Here is a 19130-nt window from a genome sequence, read left to right on the forward strand (position 1 = left end):
GTCTACAATGAGAAGAAACCATTTAGTTCTTCAAGCCTTTACTCCAAGTTACACCAAGTTTGGATTTCTTGTCAACCCATGGCTCATGTCAGTTGGTAGCCCAGTTGCCACTGAGTGAAAAAGTTTGAGTGGCGGCCATTGCTGGGACTACAGCCAGTCTTGAGGAAGAGCAGCTAATGAAGGCCAGACTGAAGGTATGTCTGGGTTATTGGTAGGGTCTGACTGGTGGTCCCAGCGAGTGGGTTTGAGGGGGTTGGGAGAGTCCCTTTGAGAGGCTGGGGGCTGGAGAAGTGCTGCGTGAGTTAAAGCAGGGCATGACTTCAGAAAGGGAAGGTTTTTCCATTGGGCATAGGGCAACCCCTAAGGAGGTTGCCCCTCCTCCCTCACCCAATACCAACATAAAAACCTTAGGCCACCCATTTGGCCTGGGTCTCCCCCCACCACAGCTATAATAGTGGCAGGACTGACATGAGGCACTCAAGTGGCCAGTAATTGGGAGACACATCTGGGGCAGATGGGAAGGTGGTTGGAAGGGCTCAAAGAGCATTTTATAAACCCCCCATTCAAATCTGCTGGTGAGGGATTGTAAAGTTCTGCCAATAGAATTAGCTGTACAAACTAGGTTTATGGGTATATTGACTGTTATGGCAATTGGTCCTAATATTTTTTGTACATCTCCACATTTTCTTGTCATTGAGAATGGTGAAACTACTATTATTCCCAATCTCTTCTAGATTATCTATGTGACTGAAATGTAAATGCTTGTTAGGGATTGTTCTGAATGGGGTTCAATTTTGAGACCTCTACGTATTCTTAATTTGCATCAATGACATAGGTTTAAAAGTTCAATGAGGCCAAATGGAGAAATAGATGTCCGCATTTGTTGATACAGTTGTCAGATGGCTTCATGATGATTGCTTGGCTGAGCTCCAAGAACTATTTAGCTCAATATATAATGTTTACACAGTTTGAAGCAGACTGCAAGCTTTGTTTGATTGATATTGCCATTACCTTGTAATAATCTAATCCTTTTAAGGGTTATTCAATACCAGTGTGTTCATTCACTCAAGGTTAAGACACCTGGGGCGTCATTCTCCGACCCCCCGCCGGGTCGGAGAATCGCCGGGGGCTGGCGTGAATCCCGCCCCCGCCGGTTGCCGAAGTCTCCGGCACCGGATATTCGGCGGGGGCGGGAATCGGGCCGCGCTGGTTGGCGGGCCCCCCCGCTGGATTCTCCGGCCCGGATGGGCCGAAGACCCGCCGATAAATTGCCTGTCCCGCCGGCGTGGATTAAACCACCTTTTGAACGGCGGGACAAGGCGGCGTGGGTGGGTTCCGGGGTCCTGGGGGGGGGGGCGCGGGGCGATCTGGCCCCGGGGGGGGTGCCCCCACGGTGGTCTGACCCGCGATCGGGGCCCACCGATCCGCAGGCAGGCCTGAGCCGTGGGGGCACTCTTTCCCTTCCTCCTGGAAGAGACTCCCTCCACTGCGCATGCGTGGGAAACTGTCAGTGGCCGCAGACGCTCCCGCGCATGCGCCGCCCGGAGTTGTCATTTCCGCGGCAGCTGGCGGGGCAACAAAGACCGTTTCCGCCAGCTGGCGGGGCGGAAATTCCTCCGGCGCCGGCCTAGCTCCTCAATGTTGGGTCTCGGCCCCCAAAGATGCGGAGCATTCTGCACCTTTGGGGCGGCGCGATGCCCGTCTGATTGGCACCGTTTTGGGCGCCAGTCGGCGGACATTGCGCCGTTTCGGGAGAATTTCGCCCCTGAAGTGGATAAAAGCTTATTGAAAAAGCATCTCTAGTGTTACATTTAAAAAGGGTGTCCACAGGGTTCTATTTTAGGCCCTGTTCTTTTGTCTATTTACGTAAACAATGGGCGCGATCGAATGACCATGTTGCGTCCAAAAAGCAGAGCGACGTGGCGCAACGTGCCGATAGAAGGTAGGGGACCCTGCTGCGGGAACTACCTGGTTTGCAACAGCTCGCGAGATCTAACACGATCTCACAAGATGTGATGTAAATCCCACCCATTTTGCGCGGGACCACATTTTGGCAAATCTGCATATTAGAGCAAGACACTCTAATATGCAGTTTCCAAGACACTCAAGCTGTTGGGGTCCACCCCCTTTGCCTCGGAGACCTTGGGCGAGTGGAATTAAGTACTGGTCTCCTCAAACTGGGACCAGATGGACTGGCTCTTGTTGAGGTCTCCCAATGGATCGGAGTCCCCAGGTGCCTGAGGGCAGGGTGGTTATTTAGCATTGCTGTTGTAACCTGGTCATCCTGGCAGTGCCACCTGGGTGCATTCCTGACACTGGCAAGGTGGCACTGCCAGGGTACCAGGTTGGTGGAATCAAGCTGGCATTTTTTTGCGCAGTGGTGATCGGGCTGGGGTGCCCTGTACAGGTGCTGGGGGGGTGCTGGGGACCCCCCCATAGTGCGTTGGGTCTTGGGGGAGGTCGGGAGTTGTGTCGGGGGCTCCAACAATCTGGATGCCATTTTTAAATGGTGCCTGATCTCTCGTTACACTGAGGAATTTGGCGAGCAGAGCTCCCTGTGCAGACAATGGTGCTATGTGTGGCCTCAGCCATGCGTTCTCTACTGAGACCCCTATCTAACCTGAGTGCCGTTCGATAGCGTTATATTTCCTGCTGTTGCGAGCGCCAGGAAACACGTGGCTAAACGTGCTCGCTATGGGACTTGTTACCATTTAGTTTAATCACGCTCAAGATTGTTCAAGCAAGAGAGCTCTTTTATTCATCTATATGCAACTACCACAATCTTATATTCTGTAGGTCCCTCCATTCCTTTTGTTTTGAACAATTTGGGACTCATTTTTACCAATGTATAACAGGCATTTTTTGTCTTCATCTTGTTGACCTTGACTGAAACCAAGTTTATGCTGTTTAACAGGAAAAAATCTTACTCTGCCTGTCATCACAACATTTTAGCGCTTTTTAACTCTGAAATTGAGCAGGTTTCCACTTACAAATATTTTGTAATCTGGTTGGACGACGCTTTGACTTTTAATTTCCACATTGACATTTTATAAGCTCAGTTTAAGTGTAGACTTGGTTTTCTGTATTGCAATATGTTCTGCTTTACTCATTCTATCAGACACATCATTGTTCATATGCTGCTCACTGTTGTTTACGGTGACCTCATTTATAGAATGCCCTTCAAAGCCTTTCTTGGCAAGTTAGATATCTGCTTTTGTTCTGCAATTAGATTTGTGACTGATTCCCCTTTTCATATCCATCCTGTGACCTGTACTCGCTGAATAAGTGGCCCTCAATGCACACAAGATTGCTGATCGAACTGCCTCGTTGCGCCCAACTTGGGATGCGGCGAAGCCGTTAAATTTTGCGAGAAGCCTCTCATGAGATTTGCAAAGCGCCTTGTGAGATCTAACAAGATCTCGGGACGTCACGATCTGGATCTCGCCCTCACTGAACACCCGTGCCTGGGAGACCTCGCCATGGTGCCGTTTAGCACCGGTCAAGACAAATGTGGACTAGGCGTAACGGCACCTGGGGGAGGGATCTCCCAGGCCATTGGACACCACCGGGTGGTCAGGCTCTGGGCATGGTGGCACCCTGGCACCCTGACAGGAGCAGCGCCAAGTTGGATGTGGCAGGGTGGCACTGCCAGGTATAGGGTCCCGGAGTGCTCTGACCTTGAGGTGGGGTGGGGCAGATGGCTCGTTGATCCTCTAACTGGGGCATTGGGGGGTCCGGCGGCCACAGTGGGAGTCCGAGGGTGGGTCAGGGGATTGGGGCAGCTTTTTAAAATGGCACCCGATCTGTTCCTGTGAATGATCTCATCAGTGCAGGAAATGAAGGTATGTGTGGGACCTTCCGTGCTGAGGCCAAGAAAGAGAGTCTTCTTAGATAGTGGGGTCGCGTTCTCTGCACTTCGCTAAACGCACCCAAAATGGGACTCTTTTTTGCCCGTTAAACCACTCCCAAGGTGCCAACTCCACTAGCTTCTGTAGTTTATTGAGCCTTTCTAGGTAAAACACTTGCCTATTTGAAAAGTTTGTCACATTTTAGTGTCTCTTTTCATGACGTGAGGTCATGTGATGTGATCAAATTGGTCACTCCAGCGGGAGCTCCGTCGTTGGTCATAATCCATTGCAGTTTGCGGCTGCTGGTGATTGGATTGAGGTTCGAATAAAGCTGTAGCTGACTAATTTTATCACCATAGATGTCTTTCACCAAAGGGTTAAGACTGTTGACTGAGACATGTACTTCTCTTTCACCACTAATTTGTCCTTTATTGTTTAAATTAATTGTATTGCTGCGTTATTTCTGTTGCTGCTGCATAAGCTTCTTGGCCGGGTCTTTATTGTAAATGAGAATTAGTTCTCAATTGACTTACCCAGATAAATAAAGGTTAAATAAATAGAGAAATAAAATATACTGCACGGGATTTTCCCACCAGCCCGTTGTTTGTTTTCCGGCAGGCAAGGCAGCCTGCCAGCAGGATCTACCGGTCCTGCTGTTGTCAACGGGAAATCCGGTTGATTGTACCCCTTGTCAGAGTGTGGCCAGCATGGGACTGGAATTTGACACTGACGTGAACAACCTGTAAATGCCGCCCACTGAGAATGGCTGTGGTTGATTGGGAATTGTGCCAGTTTGTAAGCTGAACAGTTTTTTTCAAAGCATCTTTTCAAACCTTTCAGAATCATTTAAAAGGCTTTCCAGCCTTAACGCTGGTTCAATGGTTCTTTGTATAGTGGAGCGTGAAAAGGGCATGAGAATAATGCAATGGGCAGATATGAGGGCATAGGAGATAGAGGGGGCCTAGCCATCGCTTGAGAAACGAGGGAGATATGAGGTATGGAAGATATGGGGGGCATAAATGAGCATAAAGAGGTGGACGTTCTAACCTGCTGGCCTTGTCAGCTGTCTGTCTCCATTGCCACCTTGGTCCTGTATTCGAAGGCAGTGGGCCACACTCCACCCTGTTCTGCCTCCTCAACATGAAAATAGGGTTGGTGGGAGCCTCCTCAACAGAGATGGATTTGTGTGTTGGAAATTTCCTGACTCCTGATACCCATCTCTTTGACAAACGTCCAGCCCAATACGTCCAACCAATGTGGAACAGCAATCAGCACATACAAAAGAGTGACTAATTATGTAGCCAACACAATGGAATTCAAGTCAAAGGAATTGCTGTTCAAACCACACTGTAAATACTGTGCCAATTTCTGATCACCGAGAAGGAAAGGAAATACTTAATCACTGGAGGCATAATAGAGAAGAGTCACAAGACTGGTCCCTGGGGTGAATTTCCAAGTGGGTTCATTTTCATGTTCATTGTAACTTTAGCAGAAGATAATGAGTTGTGGAAAGCGCAGGTAAAAGGGTCTAGCACACCTAAACTATTTCAAAACACCTAACCTCAACATCAAAATTTACTTACGTTCTTTCATTTGCGGGAAATCGGATGGCTTTTACCCCTTTCTTCCTTATTAACAGTGTCAACCAATCTTCCGAAGCAGTAATCAGGTTTAATACCAATATAGATATCCCTCTACAATTCCTTTTTACCAGTGCCAGGAGCAATTTGGCCAGTAAAGTTCTGTGTAAATCCATCTGACGGTAGCAGTACAAGTGACTATTGCTGGTTTCGAATCTCGGATTGCTGAATGCTGCAATGTAGGGAAGTATACTGGCAGTGCACCATATAGAGTTTCCCCCTTGTAAGGCAACCTGGCTTACAGTGTGAGTATGATTTCATGAGTACAATCAGTTCAGCGATGATACCACAATTCCCTACTGATCTTAGTTCTGACACTGGTGGATATGTGTCAACATCATTGAAGACTTGGAGACAGAAAATATAAAACAGAGTGAGGGAGATATTCTTGGGACATTTGCACCCATAAGTAGTCTGACTACAGAACACCATTGGGAAATTGGTAGGAGAAAAAAGAGTCCCGTTCTTGATTCATGTAAGTTCTACAACAAACAATAACTGAAAAACCAGAACAAGGAAGTTATTATTTTGATATATCATTCTTTACATCTCAGCCAAGATTCAAAAACGTGTACTTTCTAATTTATAGCAATGTTTAACGATATAGAATAAAATAAAAGATCTTACCAGGAAGGCCTGGTGAACCAGGATCACCCCTCTGTCCAACACCAGTTTCTCCTTTTTCACCCTTAGTGCCTCTGTCACCTGCACATAAAAGAGCACCACTTGTAACAGACCAGGAATATGTGCACTTTAGTTTAAATCAGCTTTTGGTGCCCTGCTCAATATAAAGACTCGTTAACAAAAATATTACATTTGGTCCCAGAGTTAGGGCGAAAATTATCGCACACTCAGAAGGGTGTGGGTGGTATGCGTGCGTATGTGTGACGAGAACTTTTGTCGGATCTTGATGTTTCAAGGAATTACATGCACATTATCAATATTAACATTGTATTCACTTTTGTATGAAGTTATCTCTGTTGAGGAGACATAACTGATCATTTAAATTGGTGACAGTGAAGTATCCTCTGTAAGTGACTGGTGGTGAATTTGACATGAAGTTTTGCAACAACCTTCAATAATGTTGCAATCTTTCATTTATCACATATGAAGTAATATGGCAACTAGTACAAATCGCAACCAGTACACAAACAGTAAGGTTTTACTAGCAATCTGCTAAAATAACAGGATAACATAATCCACCAAAATCATTTGAAATGTGCGTGTGGATTATGATGTCTTACATTTTACCATTCTATGGTGTAACCACTGTTCTACCTTGATATTTGAAATAATTAATATGTATTATTATGTTAGGATTACTAGGTTGTCTATTGAAATCTGACCAATATTAAAATAAGTGAATAAATGAATCAGAACTTGTGCGCCAAATTTGAAACCACCAGATGATTTTTATATTAATATACTTAAGAACAGAGTTTAAAAATAAGAAAATTCATACCTTTTGGACCCATTGGTCCACCAGATCCTTCGGAGCCATGTTGTCCAGGTGGTCCAGGTTCTCCCGGGACACCAGGCCTCCCAGGGAAACCATCCATCCCTGGTGTGCCAGGAGGCCCTGGCTTCCCAGGTGGTGCTTTCACAGATGTTGGTTGAAACTGAGACATGAGGTAGGACAGCCGCACTGAAAATAAATATTACAAAGCCCTTATTTTACTCATTGTCAAAAAAAGTCCAGTCATAATATCCTGGGGGTTACCACTGGGTTGGATTAAATTGGAATCCAGAGAATCCCTAGAGCATAGAAATAGGCCATTCAGCCCATTGAATCTGCATTGACCCTTTCTCTGAAAGAGCACCCTAACTAAGCCCACTCAAACAAAGAACAAAGAACAAAGAAATGTACAGCACAGGAACAGGCCCTTCGGCCCTCCAAGCCCGTGCCGACCATACTGCCCGACTAAACTACAATCTTCTACACTTCCTGGGTCCGTATCCTTCTATTCCCATCCTATTCATATATTTGTCAAGATGCCCCTTAAATGTCCCTATCGTCCCTGCTTCCACTACCTCCTCCGGTAGCGAGTTCCAGGTACCCACGACCCTCTGCGTAAAAAACTTGCCTCGTACATCTACTCTAAACCTTGCCCCTCTCACCTTAAACCTATGCCCCCTAGTAATTGACCCCTCTATCCTGGGGAAAAGCCTCTGACTATCCACTCTGTCTGTGCCCCTCATAATTTTGTATACCTCTATCAGGTCGCCCCTCAACCTCCTTCGTTCCAGTGAGAACAAACCGAGTTTATTCAACCGCTCCTCATAGCTTATGCCCTCCATACCAGGCAACATTCTGGTAAATCTCTTCTGCACCCTCTCTAAAGCCTCCACATCCTTCTGGTAGTGTGGCGACCAGAATTGAACACTATACTCCAAGTGTGGCCTAACTAAGGTTCTATACAGCTGCAACATGACTTGCCAATTCTTATACTCAATGCCCCGGCCAATGAAGGCCAGCATGCCGTATGCCTTCTTGACTACCTTCTCCACCTGTGTTGCCCCTTTCAATGACCTGTGGACCTGTATTCCTAGATCTCTTTGACTTTCAATACTCTTGAGGGTTCTACCATTCACTGTATATTCCCTACCTGCATTAGACCTTCCAAAATGCATTACCTCACATTTGTCCGGATTAAACTCCATCTGCCATCTCTCCGCCCAAGTCTCCAGACAATCTAAATCCTGCTGTATCCTCAGACAGTCCTCATCGCTATCCGCAATTCCACCAACCTTTGTGTCGTCTGCAAACTTACTAATCAGACCAGTTACATTTTCCTCCAAATCATTTATATATACTACAAAGAGCAAAGGTCCCAGCACTGATCCCTGTGGAACACCACTGGTCACAGCCCTCCAATTAGAAAAGCATCCCTCCATTGCTACCCTCTGCCTTCTATGGCCTAGCCAGTTCTGTATCCACCTTGCCAGTTCACCCCTGATCCCATGTGACTTCACCTTTTGTACTAGTCTACCATGAGGGACCTTGTCAAAGGCCTTACTGAAGTCCATATAGACAACATCCACTGCCCTACCTGCATCAATCATCTTAGTGACCTCCTCGAAAAACTCTATCAAGTTAGTGAGACACAACCTCCCCTTCACAAAACCGTGCTGCCTCTCACTAATACGTCCATTTGCTTCCAAATGGGAGTAGATCCTGTCTCGAAGAATTCTCTCCAGTAATTTCCCTACCACTAAAGTAAGGCTCACCGGCCTGTAGTTCCCGGGATTATCCTTGCTACCCTTCTTAAACAGAGGAACAACATTGGCTATTCTCCAGTCCTCCGGGACATCCCCTGAAGACACGAGGATCCAAAGATTTCTGTCAAGGCCTCAGCAATTTCCTCTCCAGCCTCCTTCAGTATTCTGGGGTAGATCCCATCAGGCCCTGGGGACTTATCTACCTTAATATTTTTTAAGACACCCAACACCTCGTCTTTTTGGATCACAATGTGACCCAGGCTATCTACACACCCTTCTCCAGACTCAACATCTACCAATTCCTTCTCTTTGGTGAATACTGATGCAAAGTATTCATATAGTACCTCGCCCATTTCCTCTAGCTCCACACATAGATTCCCTTGCCTATCCTTCAGTGGGCCAACCCTTTCCCTGGCTACCCTCTTGCTTTTTATGTACGTGTAAAAAGCCTTGGGATTTTCCTTAACCCTATTTGCTAATGACTTTTCGTGACCCCTTCTAGCCCTCCTGACTCCTTGCTTAAGTTCCTTCCTACTTTCCTTATATGCCACACAGGCTTCGTCTGTTCCCAGCCTTTTAGCCCTGACAAATGCCTCCTTTTTCTTTTTGACGAGGCCTACAATATCACTCGTCATCCAAGGTTCACGAAAATTGCCGTATTTATCTTTCTTCCTCACAGGAACATGCCGGTCCTGTATTCCTTTCAACTGACACTTGAAAGCCTCCCACATGTCAGATGTTGATTTGCCCTCAAACATCCGCCCCCAATCTATGTTCTTCAGTTCCCGCCTAATATTGTTATAATTAGCCTTCCCCCAATTTAGCACATTCATCCTCGGACCACTCTTATCCTTGTCCACCAGTACTTTAAAACTTACTGAATTGTGGTCACTGTTACCGAAATGCTCCCCTACTGAAACATCTACCACCTGGCCGGGCTCATTCCCCAATACCAGGTCCAGTACCGCCCCTTCCCTAGTTGGACTGTTTACATATTGTTTTAAGAAGCCCTCCTGGATGCTCCTTACAAACTCCGCCCCGTCTAAGCCCCTGGCACTAAGTGAGTCCCAGTCAATATTGGGGAAGTTGAAGTCTCCCATCACCACAACCCTGTTGTTTTTACTCCTCTGTCCCATCCCCATAACCCCACTTAACCTGCACATCTTTGATGGGAGTCATTATTTTCTACCCATTTGGAATTGTCCAAATGCATTGCATTTAAAGTAATCAGAGAAAGAAACATTTCTAAAGGATAGGCTGAAACCTTGGCCCCAAGACTGTGTTCTTACATAAGTGCAGTAGAGGAAATATAGAAATGTTAAGTGCAACTTACCATCAAGTTGCTTCGACAGCTCTTCACGTATAAGTCTTCTCAGTTGCTCAGAGGATGGTGGCTCACCCTAGGGAAAGTAACACCAAGTGCGCATGAGTCAATGTATGAGGGGTAATTTTACCAAACGCCGCTCCTGATAGGGAACATTGCCTCCTGACAGTACATCGCAATTTTAAATGGATTGAAAATATAAATGCAAATTCCCACTATATTCTTCTGGTCAGGGTTATGATTTCAAAATATTATTTCTGATTTTATAGAATTAACAAGCTTATAATTGGACAAAGAAGGATTTATAATCAATATGACTGTGATGGTTGATTCCACCTTTGAGTTTGGGTTAAAATTTTGAAACTCCATTCTCTGAAGGAATTCCTGGTGTGGAAAGATTTTGATTTTCATCTGAGCTTGCTGAGCTTGCTGAGCACATAACTGAATACTTTGTAAGATTTTGATAATTGCATAATATTTCGAGGGATGTTGAACTGAGTGTTCATGAACTTTTAAGTTTGCCACTTTTAAAATAGTCAGATGAAATTTGTAAGGCAATTATCAGTCAAGGTAATTGGGGGACAAAAAGCAGTTTTCTGTGAGATGCTATGCTTACTGAATTTATAATGCGAATGGTGTCATGAAGTCTGATATCAAGGGTTTTTCTGTCTTGACAGAACAGTTAACAGCATTGAAGCTGGGATGACATCTTGTGCTTAAACAAACCATGCATTGCTTTAATTGATCCGTACCAGTAGGAAACCTCTATTCTCTCGCATTACAATCTTATAAACTTTAGTGTGGGGCTTGGGTTAAAATATGCTGATAAGAGAACATGACTTTATTCATGACTGTTTGTTATCGAAAGGAAATGTGTCATTTATTTGACATGGAATGTAACCTTCTGGAGGTTTAAGAAAGTAACTAATGGGGTTATGTCTCAGTTTATGCCACACAAAGATGAAGCAGGGGCTGCAAAGGTGAGTGAGACAAGATGATTTGAATCCTCTGGCTAATAGGACGGCTTAATTTTGACCATTCTGACCATTCCCAAAAAAGGAAGTGCCGAAGAGTGAGATGGATGGATAAAAGTTATAGAATTAGTTTCCTTGATGGCACAGTTTACCGTTGCTTTAATAGCACATTTCTTCTGAGTCATGGTTGACCATTACTTTTGAGGCAGAAAACAAAACAAACTTTGGATGTGTTGCCAGCGGCCAAGGAATCCTGGGCCCTTGAGGATAGATTATCCAAGATGTCTTTATTACTTTTTGTTGAATGTATTTGCATTTTACTTAATAAATTCTGCCTTATTCACAAATACTAGTCGTTCATATCTTGTAGGTCAAACCACAATTGAAGAAACCTAATGTTAGAAACTTTAAAAATTCAGACCTTAGACTTTTTTTTTTTAAATTCAAAGGGTTTTATATCTCGAAACCCTAAACTTTACAATTAGTAACTTGGTCTGAAATCAGTATTCAGGTACTTACTCTTTCTCCAGTTATACCCGGAGGACCTAACTGTCCTGGTGATCCAACCGGACCTCTTTCTCCTGGAGGCCCCACTGGACCCATTATCCCAGTGTGTCCTTTTATACCGGGAAGCCCTGGATCACCAGATTGTCCTTTGTCTCCTGAGATTCCTTTTTCACCTTTGATGCCTCGGTCACCCTGCCCAAAAGAAAAACAAATTGAACCTTGGAAATAAATGAATTAAGAAACAGAATATTTAAGAAAATGTGTTGTTGCACTTTTTCTCATTTAACCCTATCTTTTTTCTACTCCATCAAATCATTGACTATGCTGTAACGGCATAATGGTTTGGTCACTGGCATCATAGACATGGTTGGAAGATTTCCTCTGATCACTTCTTCGAATGAAATAATAAACCTATTTCGCTGGAAATAGAAATAGATTGCAGGATATATTCACGTTATGTTCTCAAGTCACTGAAACACAACTGGAGGAGTTCAAATCCCAGAGTTCTTAGTCACAGTCACCCAATCCTCAGAGGGAGAACTGAACATTTTTGCAGCTAACGACAAAAAAAGACATAAATCTTCCAAAAGTTCTCAGTGTCTGTTAAAAATATTTCTCATGGTGTTATTTATTTTCCTTTCTTTTGGCACAATTATTCTCTGAATTTCAATCAAAGATCAAACAAATTTGTGTTTATAATGCATCGTACCTTGTTCCAATGATATCCCATCACAATTAAATTATTTTTGAGGAACTATCACTGTTGCCATGTGTGCCATCCACATGCACTGCAAGATCCCACAATTGACAAGCAAGGTAATTAATCTATTTCTAGTGGTGTTGGTTGAAGGAGGAATATTGGCTAGGATGGAATCCTGGCCATCAACCAGGTTAACACCTGGGTTTTAAGGTGAAGCACAGAAAACTCTAGTGTGGAGGGTTGCACACTCCTTACAAAACCATTTTATTCATTTCAGTGGAGGAAAATTGGTGGGTTCTGATCACAGCTTGAATTCATTCTTGCAGTTTTTCTCTTCTGTACTCCATTTGGACAATGTTTAACAACCATCAACTGGTATTTAGTAAAACCCACCCTAAATTCCTAATAAAGGCCATAACTTCCTCAGGTTGGCAATCACCGGTGGGTTTCCACCCTCGACGGACTTACCCAGGCTGGAATTCCAAAGCCCGTGGCTCGCCCAACCTTCATCACTCAGGAAGCGTGTCCTTGACTCCATCGGTGTGGAGTAATTGCGGCGTAGAGAGGTAGAAGTTGCACTCTTTTTACAGCACTAGCTGCCATAAAGGAGGTATTGAAAGGGACAATTAGAAGGAAAATGGTTCAGACAACAGGTGAGATGGGGGTTAGGTTTGTAGGTCGAGTCAGACAGGTGAAGTGGGGGTGGGGGGTTGGGTGGTGGAGGGTCAGGCCAGAGAGGGAGGTGAGTCATGTCAGACCAGAGAGAGTGGGGGCAGGTCGGACCGGAGTTGTTGGGGGAGTGGGGGGGCGGGGTTGGGTTGGTTAAGTTGGCCCTGGGGATGGGTGGGGGGAGTTGGTTTGGTCAGGTCGGACTGAATGGGGGTGTCGGGTTGCACTGAAGCGGGGGGTCAAGTCAAACCGGAGAAGTGGTGAGGGAGGGGTCAGGAGGTGGGAGGTTGGATCGGAGGTGGGGTTGGTGTTATGGGTGCCCTGGGTCATCATACCTCGGCCGGGTGTTCCCTTGCGAGGCTGGGTCTGAGTTTTTAAAATGTTACTCTGGAGTTAGAAGTGATATTTTTTCCGTTTAATGCTTTAAGAGTAACTATCAGGGTAAAACTGGCAGAATCATCTGAAGTTAGTAATTTAAATCGCTTCTGACCGATGGTTCCCATCCCACGCAATTGAGCAGAGGAAGTTAGAGCTTCTGGGTAATTGTTTGGTAATTATTGTGATAATCTCCTCGAGGGATTCCCCAGCACACCATTGGGGTACCCCCAAAATGTGATGCCGGTGAACCAGAAAGTTATGGGTCACTAATACGCTGCATACTTATGTCCTTTTAAAACTGAATTATATGTATTCTTGATGGCTTGGTGAACAAATATATTAATCATCGCAGTACAAGCCACATTACCAAACAAATACCAGATTTGATCTGAGGTGTGTGATGATTTCACCAGGGAAACGATATTTGCCCTCAGAAGCAATGGACATAGCTTAACAATGAAATGAATAACACTGCACATTCAGTTGGACCCTTTTACATTGGATCTGTATCTTGTTTGATGGGTCGGAGATCAGTTTATTTAGCTTGCTGCTTGTTTTGACAGTATCAGTGATATTCAAATTGTCTTCATCATTCCATCACTTACCCTCTCTCCTTTGGACCCCCGATCACCTGATTTGCCTGGAGATCCCTGCACAAAAGAGCAAAGGCAGTCTTCAAACTATTGCATCTTGAACATAACGAGGAGATGTATCCTGTGGTTCTGTTTAGATTAAGAGTAACTTTTCTCCTTTAAAAACACTTACCTTCACAGGAGCAGGCCTTGGGATTTCGGCGGGAGCGGTGCGCAAGTGATTTCTGGGAGGTAAGTTTCTCCTTTAAAAACACTTACCTTCACAGGAGCAGGCCTTGGGATTTCGGCGGGAGCGGTGCGCAAGTGATTTCTGGGAGGTAAGTTTCTCCTTTAAAAACACTTACCTAGACCCGTTTCTGTTCTTCTTTTCTGTTTTATTTTTTATTTTTTGTAATATAAGGCAGGAACCGGAAGTTCGACTTCTGGGAAGGCCCCCACCCCCCAACCAATAAATTCTGGTGGAGAGGAAACCCGAGACACTACACGTGTAGTGTCTCCCACCCACCCTCATCCTCTAACCTAATAATAAGATCCATTGGTGTGAGGTAAGTGCCATATTATATTATTATTAACATTATTATATTATATTATTAGCATTGCGCAGGTCAAGGAGACACAGCCTGAGTGAGAGAGATACAGACAGTGAGAATTTGGTAGTTTGGTGCAGTGAGGTAACCAGGAAAGGTAAGTGGTTAATCTAATTGTGCTGTTTTTCAGTTAAAAGTGCAGTGTAGATTAGTGTCTGACTGGCTGAAGCTGCCCCCACCATAAACTTAAATTAAACTAATTAATTAATTAGTGATGGCTGGTCAGGTGATGTGCTTGAGCTGTTTGATGTGGGAGCTGGCAGATCCCATTGCGAGCTGCAGTGACCACATCTGCAGTAAGTGTTGGCTGCTCGAAGAGCTCCGGCTCAGAGTTGATGAGCTGGAGTCTGAGCTTCAAACACTGAGGCACATCCGGGAGGGGGAGACTTACCTGGACACTGTGTTTCAGGAGGCAGTCATACCTGTAAGAGTAAGTAGTTTAAATCCTGCCAGTGGTCAGGGACAGCAGGGTGTGACTGCAAGTCAGGCAGGTAAAGGGAACCAGCAGTCAGGAACTCAGGAGCCTCAGCCCTTGACTCTGTCCAACAGGTATGAGGCACTTGCTCCCTGTGTGGATGGCGAACAGGGTTGCAGGAAGGATGAGTCAGCTGACCAAGGCACCATTGTTCAGCAGGCCATTCAAGGGGAGGGAGTAAATAGGCAAGTTGTAGGGGATTCTATTATCAGGGGGATAGATAGTATCCTTTGTGAGCAGGATAAAGAGTCCCACATGGTATGTTGCCTGCCCGGTGCTAGGGTGCGGGACATCTCTGACCGGCTTGAAAGGATACTGGAGAGGGAGGGGGAGGATCCAACAACATAGGCAAGTCTAGGAAAGAGGACCTGTTTAGAGATTATAAAGAGCCAGGATTCAAATTAAAAAACAGGTCCTCAAGGGTCATAATCTCCGGATTACTGCCCGAGCCACGTGCAAATTGGCATAGGGAGGCAAGAATAAGGGAAGTTAACACGTGGCTGAAAGAGTGGTGTGGGAATGAGGGGTTCCTTTTCATGGGACACTGGCATCAGTTTTGGGACAGGGGGGACCTATACCGTTGGGATGGTCTCCACCTGAACCGAGCTGGGACCAGTGTTCTGGCAAAAAGAGTAAATAGGGTGGTCAATAGGACTTTAAACTAAAGATTGGGGGGGGAAGGGAAAGTCAGGGAACCAAGAGGTGAAGTAATCAGCGGGGAGCGTAGCTGCTTAGGAATACAAAAAAACACGAACAGACAAAACTCAAGAGTGGTTACGATTGTCCCCATCCCACAAAATATGACACAGTGTAGGGAAAGGCTCAGTAAACCAACGTCCACCACACTAAGAAAACAATAGAGAATTAAAGGTGCTATATTTAAATGCGTGCAGTGTACGGAACAAGGTAGATGAGCTTGTGGCCCAGATTGTGACTGGCAGGTATGATGTGGTAGGCATCACAGAGACATGGTTGCAGGGGGTTCAGGACTGGCATTTAAACATCCAGGGATTCACAACCTATCGAAAAGACAGAGAGGTGGGCAGAGGGGGCGGGGTTGCCTTGTTAATTAGGAATGAAATTAAATCAATGGCACTAAACGACATAGGGTCAGATGATGTGGAGTCTGTGTGGGTAGAGTTGAGGAACCACAAAGGCAAAAAAACCATAATGGGAGTTATGTACAGGCCTCCTAACAGTGGTCAGGACCGGGGCACAAAATGCACCACGAAATAGAAAGTGCATGTCAGAAAGGCAAGGTCACAGTGATCATGGGGGACTTCAATATGCAGGTGGATTGGGTAAATAATGCTGCCAGTGGACCCAAGGAAAGGGAATTCATTGAATGTTTACAGGAGGGCTTTTTGGAACAGCTTGTGATGGAGCCCACGAGGGAACAGGCCATTCTGGACTTAGTGTTATGTAATGAGCCAGACTTGATTAAAGATCTTAAAGTAAGGGAGCACTTAGGAGGCAGTGATCATAATATGGTCGAATTCAATCTCCAATTTGAAAGAAAGAAGGTAGAATCAGATGTAAAGGTGTTACAGTTAAATAAAGGTAACTACAGGGGCATGAGGGAGGAACTGACGAAAATCGACTGGGAGCAGAGCCTAGTGGGAAAGACAGTAGAACAGCAATGGCAGGAGTTTCTGGGAGTAATTGAGGACACAGTACAGAGGTTCATCCCAAAGAAAAGAAAGGTTATCAGAGGGGGGATTCGGCAGCCATGGCTGACAAAGGAAGTTAGGGAATGCATCAAAGCAAAAGAGAAAGCCTATAATGTGGCAAAGAGTAGTGGGAAGTCAGACGATTGGGAAGACTACAAAAACAAACAGAGGATAACAAAGAGAGAAGTAAGGAAAGAGAGGATCAAATTTGAAGGTAGGCTAGCCAGTAACATTAGGAATGATAGTAAAAGTTTCTTTAAATACATTAAAAACAAACAGGAGGCAAAAGTTGACATTGGGCCGCTCCAAAATGACGTTGGTAATTTTGTGATGGGAGACAAGGAAATAGCTGAGGAACTGAATAAGTACTTTGCGTCAGTCTTCACAGTAGAAGACATGAGTAATATCCCAACAATTCCGGAGAGTCAGGGGGCAGAGTTGAATATGGTAGCCATCACAAAGGAGAAAGTGCTAGAGAAACTAAGAGGTCTAAAAATTGATAAATCCCCGGGCCCAGATGGGCTACATCCTAGAGTTCTAAAGGAGATAGCTGAAGAAATAGTGGAGGCGTTAGTTATGATCTTTCAAAAGTCACTGGAGTCAGGGAAAGTCCCAGAGGATTGGAAAATCCTGTTGTAACCCCCCAGTTCAAGAAGGGAACAAGGAAAAAGATGGAAAATTATAGGCCAATTAGCCTAACCTCGGTTGTTGGCAAGATTCTAGAATCCATTGTTAAGGATGAGATTTCTAAATTCTTGGAAATGCAGGGTCGGATTAGGACAAGTCAGCATGGATTTAGTAAGGGGAGGTCGTGCCTGACAAACCTGTTAGAGTTCTTTGAAGAGATAACAAATAGGTTAGACCAAGGAGAGCCAATGGATGTTATCTATCTTGACTTCCAAAAGGCCTTTGACAAGGTGCCTCACGGGAGACTGCTGAGTAAAATAAGGGCCCATGGTATTCAAGGCAAGGTACTAACATGGATTGCCGATTGGCTGTCAGGCAGAAGGCAGAGAGTTGGGGTAAAAGGTTCTTTTTCGGAATAGCAACCGGTGACGAGTGCTGTCCCGCAGGGTTCAGTGTTGGGGCCACAGCTATTCTCTTTATATATTAACGATCTAGATGATGGGACTGGGGGCATTCTGGCTAAGTTTGCCGATGATACAAAGATAGGTGGAGGGGCAGGTAGTATGGAGGAGGTGGGGAGGCTGCAGAAAGATTTAGACAGTTTAGGAGAGTGGTCCAAGAAATGGCTGATGAAATTCAACGTGGGCAAGTGCGAGGTCTTGCACTTTGGAAAAAAGAATAGAGGCATGGACTATTTTCTAAACGGTGACAAAATTCATAATGCTGAAGTGCAAAGGGACTTGGGAGTCCTCGTCCAGGATTCTCGAAAGGTAAACTTGCAGGTTGAATCCGTAATTAAGAAAGCAAATGCAATGTTGTCATTCATCTCAAGAGGCTTGGAATATAAAAGCAGGGATGTACTTCTGAAGCTTTATAAAGCATTAGTTAGGCCCCATTTAGAATACTGTGAGCAATTTTGGGCCCCACACCTCAGGAAGGACATACTGGCACTGGAGCGGGTCCAGCAGAGATTCACACGGATGATCCCAGGAATGGTAGGCCTAACATACGATGAACGTCTGAGGATCCTGGGATTATATTCATTGGAGTTTGGGAGGTTGAGGGGAGATCTAATAGAAACTTACAAGATAATGAATGGCTTAGATAGGGTGGATGTGGGGAAGTTGTTTCCATTAACAAGGGAGTCACTTTAGAACAGAGATGAGGAGAAATTTCTTCAGCCAGAGAGTGGTGGGTCTGTGGAATTCATTGCCACAGAGGGCGGTGGAGGCCGGGACGTTGAGTGTCTTTCAGACAGAAGTTGATAAATTCTTGATTTCTCGAGGAATTAAGGGCTATGGAGAGAGAGCGGGTAAATGGAGTTGAAATCAGCCATGATTGAATGGTGGAGTGGACTCGATGGGCCGAATGGCCTTACTTCCACTCCTATGTCTTCTGGTCTTATGGTCTTATAGTAACAATGGCCATGAACCAGATGGTTACTATTACAAGAATGTGAAGATAGACATATTTACTTACGGTTTTTCCTGGGTGCCCTGTATCTCCTGGCTGTCCCTGTTCATGAAGAAAGGAAGATGATAAACACTAGCTTGCAAGAAGAGTCAAAGTGGGACAAGTTCATGGAAGATTATAGACAAGTAGCAGCATCTTAAAACAAATAGTTTTTTGATCTGGACAAAATACATTGCACTAATATAAAAGGATTTAGAACATATTCATTTTGCACTGAGGAATCTAGAAATGTAATTTGAATGATTCTATCAGCTTCATAGATCTTGGCTGGATTCTCCATTCCAGAGTCCAAGTGCTGGCGCCAACGGAGGATCCATGGAGTTCGGCGTTGGAAAAATCGGTGCCACACCCACAACGATTCTGCTATCCGTGACGGGCTAGCACCGGCGCCGTGTGGAAAACCTGCACATTACATGATAAACAGGGGGGGAATCACCGGCTCCGTG

At 45.0% G+C, this 19130-nt stretch overlaps 1 protein-coding gene across 2 annotated transcripts in view; it reads right to left on the reverse strand.

Moving 5' to 3' along the window:
- col22a1 (collagen, type XXII, alpha 1) overlaps positions 1-19130 on the reverse strand; it is a 481125-nt gene that overhangs the window by 3495 nt on the left and 458500 nt on the right. For both annotated transcript variants that reach the window (XM_072468265.1, XM_072468266.1), the window contains 6 exons: positions 18691-18726; positions 13865-13909; positions 11525-11704; positions 10041-10107; positions 6951-7133; positions 6116-6193 (listed from right to left, as the gene is read on the reverse strand). In XM_072468265.1, the coding sequence (XP_072324366.1) occupies positions 6116-6193; positions 6951-7133; positions 10041-10107; positions 11525-11704; positions 13865-13909; positions 18691-18726 (589 nt within the window). The remainder of the gene's footprint in view (positions 1-6115; positions 6194-6950; positions 7134-10040; positions 10108-11524; positions 11705-13864; positions 13910-18690; positions 18727-19130) is intronic.

This window comes from Scyliorhinus torazame, chromosome 11 (assembly GCF_047496885.1).
Source record: "Scyliorhinus torazame isolate Kashiwa2021f chromosome 11, sScyTor2.1, whole genome shotgun sequence".
In the NCBI taxonomy this organism is placed as follows: domain Eukaryota; kingdom Metazoa; phylum Chordata; class Chondrichthyes; order Carcharhiniformes; family Scyliorhinidae; genus Scyliorhinus; species Scyliorhinus torazame.